Below are 21,523 nucleotides of genomic sequence, written 5' to 3' on the forward strand. Positions count from 1 at the left end.
TGGGCGGAAGATCATGTGATAGCACTGTCAGCAGTGTTCATTCCGGGAGTGGACAACTGGGAAGCAGACTTCCTCAGCAGACACGATCTACACCCGGGAGAGTGGGGACTTCATCCAGAAGTCTTCCACATGATTGTGAACCGTTGGGAAAAACCAAAGGTGGACATGATGGCGTCTCGCCTCAACAAAAAACTGGACAGGTATTGCGCCAGGTCAAGAGACCCTCAGGCAATAGCTGTGGACGCTCTGGTAACGCCGTGGGTGTTCCAGTCAGTGTATGTGTTTCCTCCTCTGCCTCTCATACCAGAAGTACTGAGAATCATACGGCAAAGGGGAGTAAGAACGATACTCGTGGCTCCGGATTGGCCAAGAAGAACTTGGTACCCGGAACTTCAGGAGATGCTCACGGAAGATCCGTGGCCTCTACCTCTAAGACGGGACCTGCTTCAGCAAGGACCGTGTCTATTCCAAGACTTACCGCGGCTGCGTTTGACGGCATGGCGGTTGAACGCCAAATTCTAAGGGAAAAAGGCATTCCGGAAGAGGTCATTCCTACACTGGTAAAAGCCAGGAAGGAGGTGACTGCACAACATTATCACCGCATTTGGAGAAAATATGTTGCGTGGTGTGAGGCCAGGAAGGCCCCCACGGAGGAATTTCAATTGGGTCGATTCCTACATTTCCTGCAAACAGGATTGTCTATGGGCCTCAAGTTGGGGTCCATTAAGGTTCAAATTTCGGCCCTGTCGATTTTCTTCCAAAAAGAATTGGCTTCAGTTCCTGAAGTCCAGACTTTTGTAAAAGGAGTACTACATATACAGCCCCCGGTTGTGCCCCCAGTGGCTCCGTGGGACCTTAATGTAGTTTTGGATTTTCTCAAATCCCATTGGTTTGAGCCACTCAAATCGGCGGATTTGAAATATCTTACATGGAAGGTAACCATGCTACTGGCCCTGGCTTCAGCCAGGAGAGTGTCAGAATTGGCGGCTTTATCGTATAAAAGCCCATATCTGATTTTCCATTCAGACAGGGCAGAACTGCGGACGCGTCCTCATTTTCTGCCTAAGGTGGTGTCAGCGTTTCACCTGAACCAGCCTATTGTAGTGCCTGCGGCTACTAGCGATTTGGAGGATTCCAAGTTGCTGGACGTTGTCAGGGCATTGAAAATATATATTTCAAGGACGGCTGGAGTCAGAAAATCTGACTCGCTGTTTATACTGTATGCACCCAACAAGCTGGGTGCTCCTGCTTCTAAGCAGACGATTGCTCGTTGGATTTGTAGCACAATTCAACTTGCACATTCTGTGGCAGGCCTGCCACAGCCTAAATCTGTCAAGGCCCATTCCACAAGGAAGGTGGGCTCATCCTGGGCGGCTGCCCGAGGGGTCTCGGCATTACAACTCTGCCGAGCAGCTACGTGGTCGGGGGAGAACACGTTTGTAAAATTCTACAAATTTGATACCCTGGCTAAAGAGGACCTGGAGTTCTCTCATTCGGTGCTGCAGAGTCATCCGCACTCTCCCGCCCGTTTGGGAGCTTTGGTATAATCCCCATGGTCCTGACGGAGTCCCCAGCATCCACTAGGACGTTTGAGAAAATAAGATTTTACTTACCGATAAATCTATTTCTCGTAGTCCGTAGTGGATGCTGGGCGCCCATCCCAAGTGCGGATTGTCTGCAATACTTGTACATAGTTATTGTTACAAAAAAATCGGGTTGTTCTTGTTGTGAGCCGTCTGTTCAGAGGCTCCTACGTTGTCATACTGTTAACTAGAGATGAGCGGATTCGGTTTTACTCGGTTTTACTCGGTTCTCAAAACCGAATCTTATTGGCTATCCAAAACACGTGACATCCGTGAGCCAATAAGATGTCGTTTTGAGAACCGAGTAAAACCGAGTAAAACCGAATCCGCTCATCTCTACTGTTAACTGGGTTCAGATCACAAGTTGTATGGTGTGATTGGTGTGGCTGGTATGAGTCTTACCCGGGATTCAATATCCTTCCTTATTGTGTACGCTCGTCCGGGCACAGTATCCTAACTGAGGCTTGGAGGAGGGTCATAGGGGGAGGAGCCAGTGCACACCACCTGATCCTAAAGCTTTATTTTTGTGCCCTGTCTCCTGCGGAGCCGCTATTCCCCATGGTCCTGACGGAGTCCCCAGCATCCACTACGGACTACGAGAAATAGATTTATCGGTAAGTAAAATCTTATTTTCAACTACTCATTTACACACCAATCGTTACACTGAGAATCACTTGTGTAGCCCATTCTATTAAAAAACCTGTAAAAGCATCACATATTTTAATCTGGGCATACACTACACAATTATCTGGCAGACCATCTGTCCAATCTGGTTGGTTGAAATTAAAATCTGGTAATGTATGAGAGCAAATGGCGATCAACCATTTGCTCCCAAACACTTGAAAATGGAAAAACCTGTCGGTCAGACAAATTGGATAAATCCGTGATCAATAATTTTTGTCCATTTTCCAGTGTCTGGGAGCAAAAGGTCGATTGTCACTTGCTCCAATACATTGCCAGATATTCATTCCAACCAGCCACATTGGATAGATGGTCTAGCAGATAATTGCATAGTGTTTGCACAGCTTTAGGAAAGTGCAAAATTGCTCAAATAGATGACCATACAATCATCACTGATGTAGAAACAATTACATTAAACACAGACGTTCAGTCTAAGGTAATGTGCCTAAAAATGTCCAAATATCATATACTGTATGCGTGTGAGGTCACAGAACACAGTACAACTACGATTTATTCAGGACACACATTTGATCCAATTTTGATATCAATTATATTGGCAGCACAAATAGCATATATGTCATGTCTGAGTTTTCATTGTGTAAAACATATTTGTAAGAAAATTATATTACATATGGGCAGAGCACTTATTTTACGTTTTAGATGATAGTGTTGTGCTGTTCTCTTTCTTAGAAAGTTCTCAGTTATTTTAGTGGAAGTCTTTATCTAGACGTTCTAAAGAGAGACATTGAAGCAAATTTTAAGTCTGTGAAATCTGCACTAACTACATCCGAGGGATCAAGACAGGAACCTCTTTTACCGGCATATCTTCTAACATGGTAAGACATCAATCCAGTAAACACCACCTATGCCATAATATACTTCATGTGGCAAGCTTTCCATACAGACATGGCACTCACAAAATACTTCATGTAGATAACATTTTTTTTAATGTATACTGCACACACATTTGCACATACATATATGATATTGAAAAGTACTGTATGTTCAAATTCAACAAGAAAGAATTCTGAGCACTATTGATATAGAAAAATCATCACAGCGTCAATATAGAATGTATCAAATGCTTCACAGTCGCAGACTTGCACAAGCTACAAACATATAAAACCCCCCATTAACTCCCTCAGTGTCCATGCGGACAATTGGTGTGGCTGTGACAACCCACTTTGAAAACTCACCTGATGGAGCAAAACAATCACCAGTATTCATGCTGAGCCAGTGCGTGTTACAAATCTGAGACTGTAGCCTCCAGCTCTTATGTTTTACCTAATGCAGATAATTTCCCAAGCATTTACATTTTTCATACATTTTGGGGCTAATGCTGAGTTAGCCAAGTTTGAGCCTCAAATCACAATTGCAATGAAAAAAAAAAAGAAGACACCAAGAGGGTCATTCCAAGTTGATCGCTCGCTGCCGATTTTTGCAGCGCAGCGATCAGGTCAAAAAATGGCAAAACTGCGCATGCATATGCGCCGCAATGCGCATGCGCGTAGTACAGGTACAAAGAGCATCGTTGCTGTGCAATGGTTCTAGCGAAGAATCCATTCGCACAGCCGATCGCAAGGAGATTGACAGGAAGAGGGTGTTTATGGGTGTCAACTGACTGTTTTCTGGGAGTGGTTGGGAAAACGCAGGCGTGACCAGGCGTTTGCAGGGCGGGTGTCTGATGTCAATTCCGGGACCTCCGTCGCTAGATTCATTGCACAGGATAAGTAACTACAGGGCTAGTCTTGTTTTGCACAAAATGTTTTCGTCCCGCTCGGCTGCACAGGCGTTCGCACACTTGCAAAGCGAAAATACACTGCCCCGTGGGCGGCAACAATGCGTTTGCATGGCTGCTAAAAGTAGCTAGCGAGCGATCAACTCGGAATGAGGGCCCATATGCATATTTACAACCATATGCAAAGCCCCAATTCACGTCCTAATTGCGAACCATGCATTTAATCATATTGATTGCCACAAACACATTCAATATTAAACATGAATAAAACTGTTCAAATACTACAACTCTCATCTCCTTTGCATTCCGCCACTTTCCTGGGCATGTGCAGAACAATGTCATTCAAATTCCACAAGGCCATCTGATGTAGTACTGAGGCGACATCATGCCTTTTAAGTTTTTATATCATTGTCTGAAAGCAAACGCTTGGATTTCACTGTAAATTAACAATGAGACAGATAGACACAAGTGCAGGCGCTATTAATTAATACACAATTAAATATGTATACAATATGGTCCTTTTGAGGAGGTGTGGTTGGTGAATATTTGTAGTCTTTTCTTTTTTGTTTGTGATTTCACTTAGACGTTGGTTCTGCAGTACCACACTCACGATTAAAGAAGGATAAACACTCTTACTGAGTTTCTTTATGTCCCATCAGTCTTAAAATAATTTCCTCCCAGCAAATTTGGTGTGGTGCATAAAATAGCTTGCGAGCAGGACCTTCCTACTTCTATGTCTGTTTGTTTTTACCCAGTTTTGTTCTATTACTGTTGTTTTACTTGTAAAGCACACCGGAATATGCTGCGCTATATAAGAAACTGTTAGTTAATAAATAAATAAATAAATAAATAAAATCAAACCAAGTCAGAAAGAGGAGCTGTAATCTAAAAGTTTAATTTACATGCAATCCTCCATAGTTAGGATAAAAACAACGGTATGTATAGATCAGATATAATAGTGAAAAACTGTAGTTAAAGGCATCCACTGTCAAAAAAATGGAACCCGGACCATTAAGTCAAAGCAGATAGGAGATTACCTCAGGAATATCATTAGAGGGGGGGGGGGGGGCGTGGCCTGGATGCTGAAGGCAGCAGACGTGCATCCCACGGGCTCCTGCTGCTGGAAGACTTATAAGCCAGATATATTGTTCTTTCCTGCCCCTGATTCCAGCTACGTGGATCCCAAGCCCCTTCTGTCCCTACTGAAGTGCCCCTGCAGGAACCGCGGAATCGGGGAGCACCTTTTGGAGCTTCCGCGGATTGCGGCCTGCGGGCGCTTCCCAGACCGGGACCTCAATTTACCTTCTGAACCGGAGGGCCTTCCAGGTCCGGTGGAGCGGCGCCGCGGATTCCCCCACTACATCTTGGTGACGGAGCGGCCGCTGAGTACTACCTGCGGTGGACACTGAAGATCTGCGGCCGCACTCTGACCCCGGCCAGCCGGAGCTGGGCGGCGTGCGGCGGCTGTACGGGAAGGAGGCCTCGCTCCGGGCTCGGAGCTTGGGCCCACACTCACCTCATCGTGACACGCCGCCCGCGGACCTCCGGCGACAGATCAAGGGGACTCCGCGGAGCTGCATTGCCGGGCGGGGAATCAATGTGTCGGCTCCGCTCCTTTTGAAACATCACACTGGGGGGACGTGGCCTAGCTGGCTTTGTGAGGGGAGGCAGCCTGAGGGAGCTCCCGCATTCCGGGCCAAACACCAGGACTTCTGGCACATATACTACCTCCCCTTGTGCTCCATCTGCTGCCCGCACCCCTGCTGACCAGGAGGGTGTCGGTCCCGGGCTCCGGAGACAAGGCCTCCCACACTTGCAGGTCGTGGCCTAGTCACCCTGCTGAAGCCGCGGGCCCGAGTTGCAGACTGAACCCAGAAACTGTGCACACTCGGCGCGGAAGTCCGCAGACCCGGCCAAATAGCAACAACACGTTTGGAACCCCACAGAGCCTACTCCTAGCTCTCAACACCCTGGCTGCGAACTCCCTCAGTGCCCCACATAGAGGCTTTGAGAGGTCCTAACCCCTGGACACTGTCACTGCAGCCTGTGAGGAGAGATCGCAGGATTCCACTGCTGCACTCCATCCAACCTTCTCACATACTCCCTCACTACCTGCAGGTTGCGACCCCCCCTGCTGCAGCTCTCTGGAGAACACACTATATTCCATCTGAGGGCCATTCCCGCTATTAACCGCAGACCTCCCTCCCCCCTGCTGTCCGGCCCCGGTGCTGCCCCGGTCACTAGCTGGTCCGTGCCCGGGGCTCATCTCCGCAGTCCCTGGACGGGGGTGGTCCTTCACGGAGCTACGCCTCCTGCGTTCTCTGTCTGCCTGACTCCTCTCCGGGACCACGCGGGCCCCCTGCTCTCCTGGGGCTTCCTGAACCTGCCTCGTCTCCCGGGCTCGGCTGACCACACCATGATGTCTCCTTAAGGCCCTCGCCTTACCTTCCCTGGTCCTGAGCCTCACTGCTGGAGCGCCACCTCTACTTCCCACCCTGCTGTCCACCCCCTCCTCCATATGTTCACGATGCCCAGGGGTGGCAAAAAGTCACAGGGGTCCGACCTCACACCATTCCTTATAAAAAAAAACACCCCGGCCAAGAGCAGGCCTGACACTCCCGGACCCCCCCAGGGTCCCTCTGACTCAGAGACCGAAGATGACGATCTCACGCCCCTCACCCGCAAGGACTTTCTCTCCCTCCTTAAGGAGAGGCGGGACATTAAGACCTCAGTCCAGGCTCTCCACTCCCTGAAATCCGATATTGCCTACATCGGCTCCAGAACCGATCAACTTGAACGATGAGTGGAGGAGGTGGTGTCGTTCCAACAAGCGGTCGAGACCGACTTCCATCAACTCCGCCAAGATGTTGCCCACTTGCGGGAGGAGCATGAGGACCAGGACAATAGGGCGAGGAGAAACAACCTGAGGATCCGGGGTGTCCCTGAGGAGGTCGAGGCGGCCCATCTTGACCTCTACCTCAAGCGCCTCTTTGCACACCTGTCGCCTGACACTCCTCCTGGATCGAGCGCACCGAGCCCTACGACCTCGCTCTCAGGACTCCTCCCAGCCCAGGGATGTCATTCTCCGACTGCACTACTTCACTGCGAAAGAGGCTGTCATGAGGGAGGCCCGACGGCTGGGATCTGTGACTTTCCAAAATACCGCTGGGGTTTCCCTTTTCGTATCCTGGTTTGGCACCAAGGGAAGCTCCTCACGGCCAGGGATCTATCCGAGGCTCAAACGCTGCTCTCCAAGCTGGGCATCCCCACTGCCGATCAGGATATCCATACTCAACGCCAGTCGCCACGGACACAGCGGGATTCGCTCCAGCCCCCTCGTTCTGAGTGGTTTACGGTCCCGACCTCTGCGGCCTCCCAGGCTCCACCTCCGGTTCCCTGATGGACTTCCAGCTCTCTAATTTCATGTCTCCTCTACTTAATAGGGTCGACCCTTCCTGGTCGCACTCCCCTGCCCGGGGAGCTGTTCCACTTTAGGCTTCCCGTACCCTGAACTCCCGGCCCCTTAGTTACCTCATGACTGTTCTGTTGTTACCCTCTGTTAAAATGTTATGCTGCTGATATGTTAACATGCTGAAACCTGATTCTTTGTTCTCCATCTACCCCCCCCCCCCCCCCCCCTCTCCTTTACCTTTCGGAGCTGGCGCTCCATCTGTCTTCTCTTCCTGTCTTCTCTCCAGCTTTCTCCCTCAGGTACCTCAAGGGAAGGTTTGCCTCCTACCCTTCACCAGGCGGCTTGCGATCCGTGATTCGGACCCCATGCCACGCCCCCTCAGGGCTTTGAGCCCTCTCGCTGACCTAGGTGCCCTCCCGACACCTAGTACCCCTTTTCCCCTGTCAGCACTACCGGTCCTGGCCTCTACTGCCGGATGACCAACCACCCTCCCTCCCCTCCCGGTTTCCTTTCCTTCCCCCCTCCCTTCTGACCACACTCTCTCCCGCCTTATATCCTTCTTTTCTATCCTCTCTCCTTCATCTACTTTCAGTGCTCTCCGCTCTTTCTAATCTGCCTCCCTCATCGTTGCTTGCCCATGGGTCTCCGGGTACTATCTTTTAATGTGAAGGGCCTGAATAGCCCTCAAAAGAGGGGTAAGCTCTTTGCCTCCCTTAAACACCATAAAGGCGACTTGGTCTTCCTACAGGAGACTCACTTCCTGCATGACTCCCACCCTACCCTACAATGTAAACCATACCCTGACTCCTTCCATGCCTGCGACCACTCGGCCAAGAAACGGGGGGGGGGTTGCGATTTTATTTGCCCGTCACCTCACCTTTGAACTTCTAGACTCATATCCCGACAAGGATGGCCGGTTTCTTGTCCTGGTGGGGAAACTTAATAACAACCTCTGTACCCTAGCCAACGTTTATGCCTCTAACCAACGACAGGAACGGTTCTTTACCAAGCTAGATAACCTCCTCACTCGAGTCCGGCAGGGCGACCTCATACTTGCTGGGGACTTTAACTCCGTCTTGAATCCACAGATAGACCGCTCTTCCTCTCCCCCTACTGCTTCCTCGTCGGACTCCCTCCGCTCCAGATCCCTCCTCCGCCTCATGCGATCCCAACTTCTCTACGACTCCTGGAGGATAAAAGACCCCTCTGCCCGCGACTATACCTTCATGCCCCTATCACCTGCGATCTCTCAGGTTTGGTTTCACGACCTCGCCCCATGACATGGCGCCTTAACGATTCCCTCCTCCACAACCCTGAGATACGTTCCCAGCTTCGGGACACGATCTCAGACTATTTTACCTTGAATGATTCCCCTGATATCTCCAGATCCACTCTCTGGTTGGCGCACAAGGCAGTTCTTCGTGGACACGTTATCAGCCTAGCCTCAAAAGCTAAAAAACAATCCCTCTCTCAGTTTAACAAGCTTTCTATTAAACTCCACTTACTTGAGACCCAGCATAAGGCGTCCTCCGACCAGGCTGTCTTGTACGAACTTCGTACTGTTAAGGCGGAACTTGATCTCCTTCTCACTGCACGGGTGGCCAAGCGTCTTAAATGGCTTCGCTAATCCTTTTATGAGAAGGGAGACAAGGCGGACAAGATCCTAGCGGCACGACTCCATTCCACGAGAGCCAAAACCAATATTGTCTCTATCAGAAACTCTCTCAATCAACTTGTCCAAGACCCCACGGCCGTTAGAGCTGCCTTCCAATCCTACTACGCTGACCTGTACAACCTCCCACCCCCCCCCCACCTGGTTCCTCCCCACTGCCCCATTCCGATCTAGTCTCCCACTTTCTTTCTGCTTCTAACTTGCCTAGATTACCCCAGGACGCCATGGACCATCTTAACAGTGAGATCTCGGTGGAAGAAATTACTCAGACTATACTCATGCAAAAAGTTGGCAAATCCCCGGGCCCGGATGGGTTCACGGCTCTTTACTACAAAAAATTATCTGCTCTTCTCTCCCCCCACCTTCAGTCCCTGTTCAATGGGATTGTCCATGGCGACCCTTTTCCCCCGAGATGCTGGAGGCTAGAATTGTGGTGATCCCCAAAGAAGGCAAGGACATCCTTAACTGCGCTAGCTACCGCCCTATATCTCTCTTGAACTTGGACCTGAAAATCTTTGCTAAGATCCTTGCCAACCGTCTTAACCCATACCTCCCTTCCCTTGTTCATTACGACCAGGTGGGGTTTATCCCGGGCCGTCAGGCGAGAGATAACACCAGGCGTGCTATTGATCTTATACATATCTCGAACTCCAGGAGATCCCCCACTATCATGCTCACCTTGGATGCTGAAAAAGCATTTGACCGGATCTCCTGGTGTTTCCTGAGAGCCGCCCTGGAGGCCTATGGCTTATCCGGTGGCTTTCTCACTGGCGTCCTGGCACTATACTCCGCACCCTCTGCCACAGTTTTAATCAATGGGGTCCCATCCGCCCCACTTAGCATCTCAAATGGTACACGTCAGGGCTGCCCCCTCTCGCCGCTAATATTTGCCCTCATTATAGAGCCCCTTGCCTCCCAAATTAGAGCGCATCCAGATATACACGGAATACAAGTAGGCCGCACAGACCCTAAAATCTCCCTTTTCGCTGACGACATCCTCCTTTCTCTGACCCAACCCCTTATCTCACCCCCAAACTTATTCTCAGTCCTGCATTCTTATAGCCTTATATCAGGGTATAAGATCAACTACTCCAAATCCGAGGCTATGCTGCTTCACATCCCTCATCGAGAGGCTGAGTCCCTTCGCGCTAACTTTAATTTTAAATGGCAGCCCACAAAGATTAAATATCTGGGGATATACCTGACTTCTCGTTATGATTCCCTCTTTCGGGAAAATTTCCCACCCATCCTCACCAACACACTCGCTGACCTGACCTCCTGGAACAGCCTTTTTATTTCGTGGCTGGGCAGGGTCATAGTGGTTAAAATGACCATAGTCCCCAAATGGCTCTATCTTTTCCAGACCCTCCCAGTGGCAGTCCCGGCCTCCTTTCTTCGCACTATCCAACGAGCCCTTGTGCGTTTTATTTGGAATCACAGACCCCCCCGCATTGCTGCCAATACCCTGAAAAGGCCAACCCCCGCGGGAGGTAGAGGCCTTCCTGACGTCAAACTTTACTACCTAGCCTCTCACCTATCCCATATTGTCACCTCTTATGCTCCTGCGGGATCGGTATCCTGGCTGGATATTGAGGCAGCCTTCATTGGTTTCCCGGACCTGACCCCTTATGGGGTCTGACCTCCACCTCCCGACCCCCAACCTCTAAACTTCTCCCTACTATTAAATTCAACCTTAAAACTTGGGACTCCCTCTCCCTGAAGAGGGGTCTTACCACTGCCCCCTCGCCCTTGACCCCCATCTGGCAGAACCCTATGTTTCCTCCTGGACTCTCAACTACGAGGTTCCGTTTATGGATAACGCTGGGCTTCAAATTCCCGATCAACTTTGCCGATCGGAGCCAATGGCTATCCCTACCTGACCTCCAACAAAAGACCCCCTCACAACCACTTAATCCCTTCCAATTCCTACAAATACGCCACTTTCTAGGCTCTCTCCCCTCCACCGCCTTACTTCGTGCCCTCACCCCCTTTGAAAGCTTATGCATCAACTCCCATCTCTCCAAAGGCGTAATCTCCCAACTCTACTCTCTTTTACTGGACTCCTCCCTTCCCCCCTCCCGGCCCCATGAGCTCGCATGGGAGCAGGATCTTGGGCCCCCACCAGAAAGTGAAGATTGGGAGGACATGAGACTGGGGATTGCTAAATGCTCTATTGCCACTGCTTTTAAGGAAACGGCCTACACAGTTTACTACCGTTGGTACTACACCCCCGACCGTCTTAACAAATTCTTTCCGTCTTCCTCCCCTAATTGCTGGAGGAACTGCGGGGTTAGAGGCACTATGCTCCACATATGGTGGACCTGCCCGGCCATTGTGTCCTTTTGGGACCTAGTCCACTCCCTCCTCAATTCGCTTTTGGATTCTCCTGTGCTGAAAGATCCTTGGATCTTTTTGCTATGTTATCCTCCCCCGTTGCTCCATAAATTTTCCCAAAAGCTGGCCACACATATCCTAACGGCGGCAAAGTCGCTGAAAGCTCTTAATTGGAAGAACCCCTCCCCACCCTCCCTCCCGTCCCTTAAAACTAAAATTTGGCACAATGCCTCAATGGAAAAGATTACATACTATCTCCACGACTGGGGTCACATTTTTGAGCAGGTCTGGGCCCCCTGGCTCGCTGCTGAACGCAGATTGCCATCCCCCTCTTCCTGCTCCTAGCTTCCTCCGTAGATCCATGGGCACTGCCTACTATTTCCCCTTCCGGCCTATCTCCTTCTCTTTTCTTCTCTCTCTCTTTCTCCTCTTCCTTCCCTTCTTCTTGTCTGCTCTCGTCTCCTCCTTGACCCCCCTCTTCCTCTTTCTTCTGATCTTACTATTTCCAGGATTTGTACTATGCACAGATTGTATCGTGGTTCTCTCCCCCCCCCCCCTGTCCCCCTTTCCCACCTCCCCTCCCCCTCCCCGAATTCCACGTTTGAAGTTTACTGTTCTTTCTTCACTGAATAATCTTGTTGTTTACTTGAAAATTTGTGGTTTATACTGGACACTGGTTCTGATGGCCAACTGTCCCATGTCTTCATGTAATGTTTTCTTACTGTGCTTAACCATGTATAAATAAAGAATTCCAAAAAAAAAAAAAGGAATATCATTAGAGAACATTGATATTCCTGAGGTAATCTCCCATCTGTTTTCACTTAATGGTCCGGGTTTTTATACCAGTGTTTTTATACCAGTGTTTTTACCCCAACTATGGTGATTGCATGTAAAATAAACATTTTATTATACCGCTTTCAGATCGCAATGCCGGGTCCCACCCGAGAATTGGAAACGGGTACTTCCCAGGTGGGACCCGGCTTTGGACCCTTACACACTGGCTTCCCGACGGAGCCGGCATCGTGGCGGAGGAGGCGCTGGGAGATGAGATCATCTCCACACCACCTCTGCTGTGAATGGGTACCGGGTCGCATTGACCAGGCAATCCATTCACACTGCACCTGACCCGGTAATAACCCCTCTTTATTCTAGGGTTGAATTACCGGATCAGGTGATCCGGGAATTCGGTAGTGACCCCTTTCACACCGCAAAGTGACCTGCGTCGACCCGGCAATATACTGGGTCGACACCAGGTTATTTGTGAGGTGTGAAAGCGTTATTATATATACTTTGGATTACAGCTCCTCTTTCTGTCTTGGACACTTAATAGCCACTGACCAGATCCCTTATAAACTGTTCATAACCTACATATATTTCTGGATTAAAAAAAAGTAATTTTAATATAAAAAAAATAATAAACATATGTTACGCACTATCATCATGAATTGACTTATCTATTATTGTATCTTTTCAGGTTGTTAGGTCTCACACAGACAATTATTACAACAGTCTCCTTGCTCCCTGAAGAACTCATTGGTGAAATGTCCATTCTTGCTTTCTCTTTGTAGTTGTAATTTCCACAAGTAATTATTCAATTTAGTTTAATACAGTGTCCGGCACACTGGGACACTCCAGCATGCTGAGAGTACTAGCTCAACAGTAGCTGAAGAGAGACATATTGTCACGCTGCCTCCCTCAGGTGTAATATCATCTAATGTTGCCATAATATTACATGTTGCCCTCATCCTACAATGTATGCTGAAATTAAATGATTGCAGTATGGGTAAACATGCTTATGGGCTTGTTAGGTATTACATCACAATCACATAGAAATGCTGCCATTTAACTATGAATGGGAAAGGGGGCACATTTCAGAAAATAGTAGTATGCAGTGTGTATTAGTTTGCGGAAGCAAAGTAAAAAATTATTATTATTATTATTATTATGTACTTATTTTTAGACAGAATGTTTTTAAATGCATACATATGTCAATATTATTATCTCTTCAAGATGGGTACACACTAGGCGATGTGATCGGTGAGTGACATCAACTAGTGTTTCCCCTCCTGACGGCAGGCATACACACTGCACGATATCACTAGCAATATCGCACAGTGACGTCATACCGCGGCCAGCCGGAGTATGCAGCTTTGGACGATGAGTCCAAATTGAGCTGCATGCGCGTCTGAGACTGAGGCTGCGCATCACTCGTCGTTGACTGCATACACACTGGGTGATATGGTAAACTATATCGCTCAGAAGGTGGAAACTGAGCAATATAGTTTACTATATCACTTAACGATAAAATGAGCGACGTCGCTCATTTTCCCCCTCCTTGAGCGTCGTCTCTCATTTTATCGTCAAGTGTGTATGCCGCCAGCGACGACCGATGCGCGGCCCCGCAGGTCGGCAATGATCATCGCTGTCGGTAGGGCATGCATGAAGGATGTGGACTGTCGTCCATGACCTTCATGCAGGGCTAGCGGGGGCGTGACGTCACTGAGCGATATGAGCGGTCATATCGCTCAGTGTGTATAGTCGGCCGCCGGCCGGCCGGCCCGGGAGGGGGAAACATTAGACGATGTCGCTCGCAGAGCGACATCGTCTAATGTGTATGGGCCTTAAGTGTGCAGGCACTCTTAGGTTTAGAAGTATTTTAAAACTACTGTGAAGAAACTGCATTTTGGCTGCCTCAAATGCAAACACATGCTTTCTCTATATCCTGGACACTACTTGCTGGGCTCCCTGCATGGACATTGCAAAGAAATAACACTTGCTTCACTCTGATTGTTTTTAAGTTTTCCCCTAAGACTCCTGCACTCCTTCCTCAGCACTTTCCCAAGCTGGACTTCTATGATCTGACTGAGTATCTGCCCACCACTCTACCTGCTGCTGCTGTAGGCCAGGACTCTGTTTCCTGCACTCTGCTGACCACTGGATGACTCCCTCGTCCTTCTCCCCACACCCTGCTGACCACCAGACTAAGGGGGGCATGTACTAAGCAGTGATAAAAGTGGAGAAGTGAGCCAGTGGAGAAGTGGCCCATGGCTACCAATCAGCTGCTCTGTATATGTTTATAGTATGCAAATTATAAATGTTACGTCAATGCTGATTGGTTGCCATGGGCAACTTCTAATCCACCCTCCCTTTACCACTATTTCCAAGACACTGGGGGATATACCCCAAATCCAGTACAAACCCAGGTAAATCTGGACTGTAGAGCACCTGTACCCTAACCCTCCCCCGAATGCCCTAACCAAACCCACACCCTAATACGTTAATCTTAATACTCTAACACTAATACCCTAACCCAACTCTAAGTCTTCTCCTAACCATAACCCCTAAACCTATGCCCTAACTCTACTACCTGTTAGGTTCCTGGTGCTCAGAACAAGGGAGATGTTATGAAGCGAGTCCAGAGCACCAGGACGGAATGCTGGGAAAGGGGAATGGAAAGGGAATAGCCCCTGGCGCCCTATCTCCGTTGTCTCACCCGTGCTGTCAGTACACTCTTGCGAGACTATGGTTGCTTGAGCCCATGGCAGCCGCGTTTGAAGGGCGGATTACGTCTGCCCAACTTCGATGCCCCCTCAGGTCTTAATGAGAGACAAAGAGTGAACCGAGACAGGGTGATAACAAGGGGCCCTCTGACTAAACAACAAGGCCAGGGGCTACTAACAAACCTAAAACCAAAGTATGTGCGGCTTGCCGCCAAAGGAAAAGAACAACAAAGGAAATGCTGACCACACACCGACAATACTCTTGTGTACCGGCGGTGACAGCATAAGCAGAACCCTCTGCAAAACACCAGTGACAGAAATAATAAGGGAATACAGCTGTCTACGCCAACGGACGCGGCCGTGCCACTACTCACGGAACCGGTACGAATACTGGCAAACGGACAGGAACTCCCAATGCTGCTGACACAGACTCTCAGAACTGGAGGACAGGCAGAATCCCAAACGACAGACCGGTGGACACCAAGAAGCCAGAAACTTGCACAGGCAAAGGTACTGGACCTCAGGACAGGAACGCCTCACGGCAGGACACGGGATCAGACATAGGAATCGACACAGGGACTGACACAGGAAGCTCAGGAACTAGCAGGAACCAAGCTCAGAACTCAAGCGGACTGAAAACCCAGGAATATCACCAGCATCTGTGAATTGCAAACAGCCAGCATATAACAGAGAGGCCTAATTAATAATCCCATGCAGCTGCCTTGTTGCAAGATTCCAAACTGACCAGATGCAATTAGCAGCCAGGTGAGGCTGAACACAAGGGAACAAGCTGCAATTACACAGACTCACCAGCGGCAGCAGACAAGAGTATTCTAAAACAGAGCAACAGGAAATCCTGGCATGCAAGACAACTTTATAAACATAAAATAGGAATGAACCACTACCTGTGGTTCATAACAGTATCCCCTCCTTAAGGGTGAGCTCCGAGCACCCCATGACACCCACGGGGAACATAAACAGAAGTATAACATGAAATACAGAACAAAACTGCAAAACAGGAATGAGCCACAGCCGTGGCTCATAACATTACCCCCCCCCTTGAGGAGGGGTCAAAAGACCCCAAAATTCAGAGTATCCAGAACAAGGGATACAAAAAAAAAACCTGACACACTGGTCTAACAGACAAGAAAACAAAAACAAGCTGTAGCAACAACTTGTAACAGTGCCCTCCCCTTGATGGTGGCCACTGGACACAAGACAAGGGGAAAAAACAACTTTTTTTTATCAAGGCAAGAGTCAAAAATTATTTCTTTTTCTTCTTCTTCTTTTTACAAAGCTCTTTAGGTCTGACCAAGGTAATTCCCCACACATTGTCTGAACTGATGGTACCACCCAGCAAGGCTGCGTTCAAATCAGAGACAGGTCTCTTACCCTTGGGAGCTGAACTTTCTGTTAAAGTACTATTATTAGAAGAAGAAGTCAGAAAAGCACATCCTGCAGTCAAAACAACGGGCTGAGACTCTTGTGCTGAGTTTACAGTATTTGGTGGACTCTCAGTATATAAGACGGGTGACCTAGAGGAACCTGAACCAATTTCTTTGGAACCATATCTTTTAATAATTGCATCACTGAATGCTAGGGGATCCTGAAGAATGGGATCTTCAGCTTTCATTAGGCTGGTCGCCCACTCAAAAGGCTCTCCTCTAAAAGAATAAATCAGATAAAGCACAATGTTCTCTGAAGTGATGCCCAGAAATGGTCTAGACAACATAATAATGTAATAGTGTTTGTAAAGTGTCAAAAATTGGGCTAAGTCCCCATCAAAGATTATGGATGTTGAGATATCAGAGTCAGGATCTGTTTCCTTCTCATCTGACTGACTGGAGTGCTTTGCTAGGACCTGGTCACTATTGACCTTACTCGAGGCTGAGACTCTCTGAACCCCACCCGGGGCAGTGACTTTCTGAACCCCACCCGGGGCAGTGACTTTCTGAACCCCACCCGGGGCAGTGACTTTCTGAACCCCACCCGGGGCAGAGACTTTCTGAACCCCACCCGGGGCAGAGACTTCCTGAACCCCACCCGGGGCAGAGACTTCCTGAACCCCACCCGGGGCAGTGGCCTCCGGGAACCCCGCTGGGGCAGTGGCCTCCGGGAACCCCGCTGGGGCAGTGGCCTCCGGGAACCCCGCTGGGGCAGTGGCCTCCGGGAACCCCGCTGGGGCAGTGGCCTCCGGGAACCCCGCTGGGGCCAGCACCTCGGATTCTTTTACTGGGACCGGGCCGTTGGCCTCCCTGACTGGGATCGGGCCATCGGCCTCCCTCTCTGAGTCGATAATTATCGAAAGTTCTCCCGGGACTATGACTTCCAGGACTTTTGCTGAAGCAATAACGTTCAGATCCTCCACTAATGCTATGCTTCTTAAGTTCTTTCCTGGGGAAGCGACTTCTAGACCCTTCTTTGGGGCTGCGTCTCTCGAGACCCCACTTGGGGATATTACTTCAAAGATCCCTTCTGGGGTTTTGCTTCTCGAGTTCCCTTCAAGAACTATGGTTTTAGAGACCCTTTCTTGGGTTGCGCTTTTCAAGTCCCTACCTGGGGTGACAGCTTCTGAGACCCCTTCCGGTATGGACACCTGAACTATAATATTTGATGTCCCTCTATAAGCTAGGGCATCGGGTACCGCTCCAGCACTCTGGGCATCGGGTACCGCTCCAGCACTCTGGGCATCGGGTACCGCTCCAGCACTCTGGGCATCGGGTACCGCTCCAGCACTCTGGGCATCGATTACCGCTCCAGCACTCTGGGCATCGGGTACCGATCCAGCACTCTGGGCATCGGGTACCGCACCAAGAACCTGAGCATCGGGCACCGCACCAAGAACCTGAGCATCGGGCACCACTCCAGGACCCTGGGCTACGGGCACCAATCCAGGACCCTGGGCTACGGGCACCACTCCAGGACCCTGGGCTACGGGCACCACTCCAGGACCCTGGGCATCGGGCACCACTCCAGGACCCTGGGCATCGGGCACCACTCCAGGACCCTGGGCATCGGGCACCACTCCAGGGGCTTGCAACTCCGCTTCCACAGGAACCTCAAGAGAGGAGAAAAACATTCTTTTTTGATTCCTGAATCTATAATGGGGCTCCCTTGCCCAAGGACCCCAATTATAGGACAGAGAGCTTTTTAGTGTGGGTTGTGTGACAAGTACCTCTTCCACAGTAGAGACAGGAGTAGGTCTTGTATCCTGACTCAACTTGGCCAGAGGGCAAGACTCGTCACCACACTTTGGCTTGCGCAACTCACAGGTCTGCAGATAGTGGCCTAAACCCCCACAATATAGGCACAAGTTTAAGTTTCTGCGACGCAGACGCTCCTCTTCTGAGAGCCTGGGCCGCAGAAAACTTTTAAATCTTTTCTCTTCAATTAAACCAGAGGATTCTCTTGTCACCATACTGTGAACAAGAGTCTCTTTAGAGATAGATGTACTCTCAACGACTTCTGGCAAGATGAGCAAGATTTTAGTCAGTAGGTTTTGCAGTTGCTTTAGGGATTGCTGCAAAACTTCTAGTCGCTCTGGTCTCAAAGCACTGAATACAGAGTTCAGGGCTGCGAGAGATGCCTGCAGGGCTTGCATAGTAGACATAGGAGGATTTAAAACTAGACAAGACAAGACAAGACAAGACAAGGCAAGACAAGGCAAGACTAAATTTTGCTAAACAAAGCAAGACTTTTTTTTTTTTTAAACACCGGACTGGATTCTAAACACCGGACTGGATTCTAAACACCGGACTGGATTCTAAACACCGGATTCTAGACAAGTCTGGATTCTAACACTGGACTGGATTCTAAACACCGAATTCTAGACAGGACTGGATTCTAGACTAGACACTGGACTGGGCCAAAAAAGAAAAAAGTTTTATTTCTTTTTTGTGGTATGGCTGGTGATAATGTTAGGTTCCTGGTGCTCAGAACAAGGGAGATGTTATGAAGCGAGTCCAGAGCACCAGGACGGAATGCTGGGAAAGGGGAATGGAAAGGGAATAGCCCCTGGCGCCCTATCTCCGTTGTCTCACCTGTGCTGTCCGTACACTCTTGCGAGACTATGGTTGCTTGAGCCCAAGGCAGCCGCGTTTGAAGGGCGGATTACGTCTGCCCAACTTCGATGCCCCCTCAGGTCTTAATGAGAGACAAAGAGTGAACCGAGACAGGGTGATAACAAGGGGCCCTCTGACTAAACAACAAGGCCAGGGGCTACTAACAAACCTAAAACCAAAGTATGTGCGGCTTGCCGCCAAAGGAAAAGAACAACAAAGGAAATGCTGACCACACACCGACAATACTCTTGTGTACCGGCGGTGACAGCATAAGCAGAACCCTCTGCAAAACACCAGTGACAGAAATAATAAGGGAATACAGCGGCCTACGCCAACGGACGTGGCCGTGCCGCTACTCACGGAACCGGTACGAATACTGGCAAACGGACAGGAACTCCCAATGCTGCTGACACAGACTCTCAGAACTGGAGGACAGGCAGAATCCCAAACGACAGACCGGTGGACACCAAGAAGCCAGAAACTTGCACAGGCAAAGGTACTGGACCTCAGGACAGGAACGCCTCACGGCAGGACACGGGATCAGACATAGGAATCGACACAGGGACTGACACAGGAAGCTCAGGAACTAGCAGGAACCAAGTTCAGAACTCAAGCGGACTGAAAACCCAGGAATATCACCAGCATCTGTGAATTGCAAACAGCCAGCATATAACAGAGAGGCCTAATTAATAATCCCATGCAGCTGCCTTGTTGCAAGATTCCAAACTGACCAGATGCAATTAGCAGCCAGGTGAGGCTGAACACAAGGGAACAAGCTGCAATTACACAGACTCACCAGCGGCAGCAGACAAGAGTATTCTAAAACAGAGCAACAGGAAATCCTGGCATGCAAGACAACTTTATAAACATAAAATAGGAATGAACCACTACCTGTGGTTCATAACAGTATCCCCTCCTTAAGGATGAGCTCCGAGCACCCCATGACACCCACGGGGAACATAAACAGAAGTATAACATGAAATACAGAACAAAACTGCAAAACAGGAATGAGCCACAGCCGTGGCTCATAACACTACCCCAACCCAAATAACCTAACCAAAACCATTAACCCAAAATAAATCCTTAACACTATCACCCTAACTCTAAAGGGGCAGACTAGATGGGCCAATTGGTTTTTACCTAAAGTCCAATTCTATGTATGTTTCTGTACAGATTGTCGGCTAAAGTGCACAAATATTGGACTTAATAATCTTCTGTAAGTGCTCAAACAAGATCCTTGGGATAAATTGTGATATGTATTAAAAAAAGTACTCGACATGAAAAAAAAGTTTGGGCTAGATCTGGACACAAATCTAAAAAAATAATGTCCATTCGTTATTGAAGTACTGTCAGAATGTGAATTTACGCACCATCTTATCAAATATCAGTGGTTCTGTTCTTTATTTATTTGAATCTGTGGACCATATAAACAAATTGATGAGCAAGTATATAATTTTAATAGGGGTAGGTACACATATTGATTGTGTTAACTTAAGATAATAATAATTAGAATTATAATGATATTTATATAGCAATTTTCTCTTAGTAGGACTCAAAGCTATAGTTTGCCATCCCATAGATTAAAAATACCTGACTCTAATGTCTTCTTCAAAATATCTGCTAAGCCTAAATGTTCACATACTTTGCCACTCACAGATATGTAATATTGATCAGTTTCCTCAATTAAAAAATTAGCATGTCTAATTTTTTTGCTTATTTGTTTGAGTTGGTTCTCTTCATCTACTTTTTGGAAATCTGAAGTAGTTTTAGGCCAAATTTGTTAAATCTCTGCGAGGTACACTGGATTCCACAGGGAATTACATCGGAGTGTAGAGTTGGATCTTGAGCCGAGGTACCAACAGGCTAAAAGCTTTGACTGTTCCCAGGATGCTTAGCGCCGCCTCCTCTATATCCCCACCTCCAGGCACTGGGGCTCAGTTTTGTTAACCAGTCCAATGCAGTAGTAGGTAAAAGACGACAACAGTTAGTAGCCACATGCACCTACATTCTCACGACAGGAGAAGGTACCAGCTGCTAATGCCATACAAACCCAAAGAAGCCAAGTGCGTCAGGGTGGGCGCTCTGTGGAATCCAGTGTACCTCGCAGAAAGAGATTTAACAAAGGTAAGTTCTTACCATAAATCTCCTTTCTGCTGCGGGGTACACTGTGATTCCACAGGGAATAACAACGGGGATGTCCTAAAGCAGTTCCTCATGGGAGGGGACGCACTGTAGCGGGCACAAGAACCTAGCGTCCAAAGGAGGCATCCTGGGAGGCGGAAGTATCAAAGGCATAGAACCTTATGAACGTGTTCACTAAAGACCACGTAGCCGCCTTGCACAATTGTTCAAGGGTCGCACCACGGCGGGCAGCCCCAAAAGGTTCAACAGACCGAGTAGAATGGGCTATGATAGTAGCAGGAGCTGGAAGGCCAGCCTATACATACTGTAAATAGGAAAATAGTAATAGTTGAATAAAGCCGGTCACGTGATAACACACATCACATGATTCATGCTTAATCCATTGGTCAAACTACAATCA

General features: G+C 48.8%; 1 protein-coding gene across 3 annotated transcripts in view; it reads left to right on the forward strand.

The window, feature by feature from the left end:
* The window catches only part of LOC135019241 (uncharacterized), an 86,166-nt gene extending 65,481 nt beyond the window's left edge, over window positions 1-20,685 (forward strand). For all 3 annotated transcript variants that reach the window (XM_063953086.1, XM_063953087.1, XM_063953085.1), the window contains exons 7-8: window positions 2,955-3,100; window positions 12,895-20,685. In XM_063953086.1, coding sequence (XP_063809156.1) covers window positions 2,955-3,100; window positions 12,895-12,988 — 240 coding nt within the window. In that variant the 3' untranslated portion in view covers window positions 12,989-20,685. The remainder of the gene's footprint in view (window positions 1-2,954; window positions 3,101-12,894) is intronic.
* The last annotated feature ends 838 nt before the right edge of the window (window positions 20,686-21,523 follow it).

This window comes from Pseudophryne corroboree, chromosome 2 (genome assembly GCF_028390025.1).
Source record: "Pseudophryne corroboree isolate aPseCor3 chromosome 2, aPseCor3.hap2, whole genome shotgun sequence".
In the NCBI taxonomy this organism is placed as follows: Eukaryota; Metazoa; Chordata; class Amphibia; order Anura; family Myobatrachidae; genus Pseudophryne; species Pseudophryne corroboree.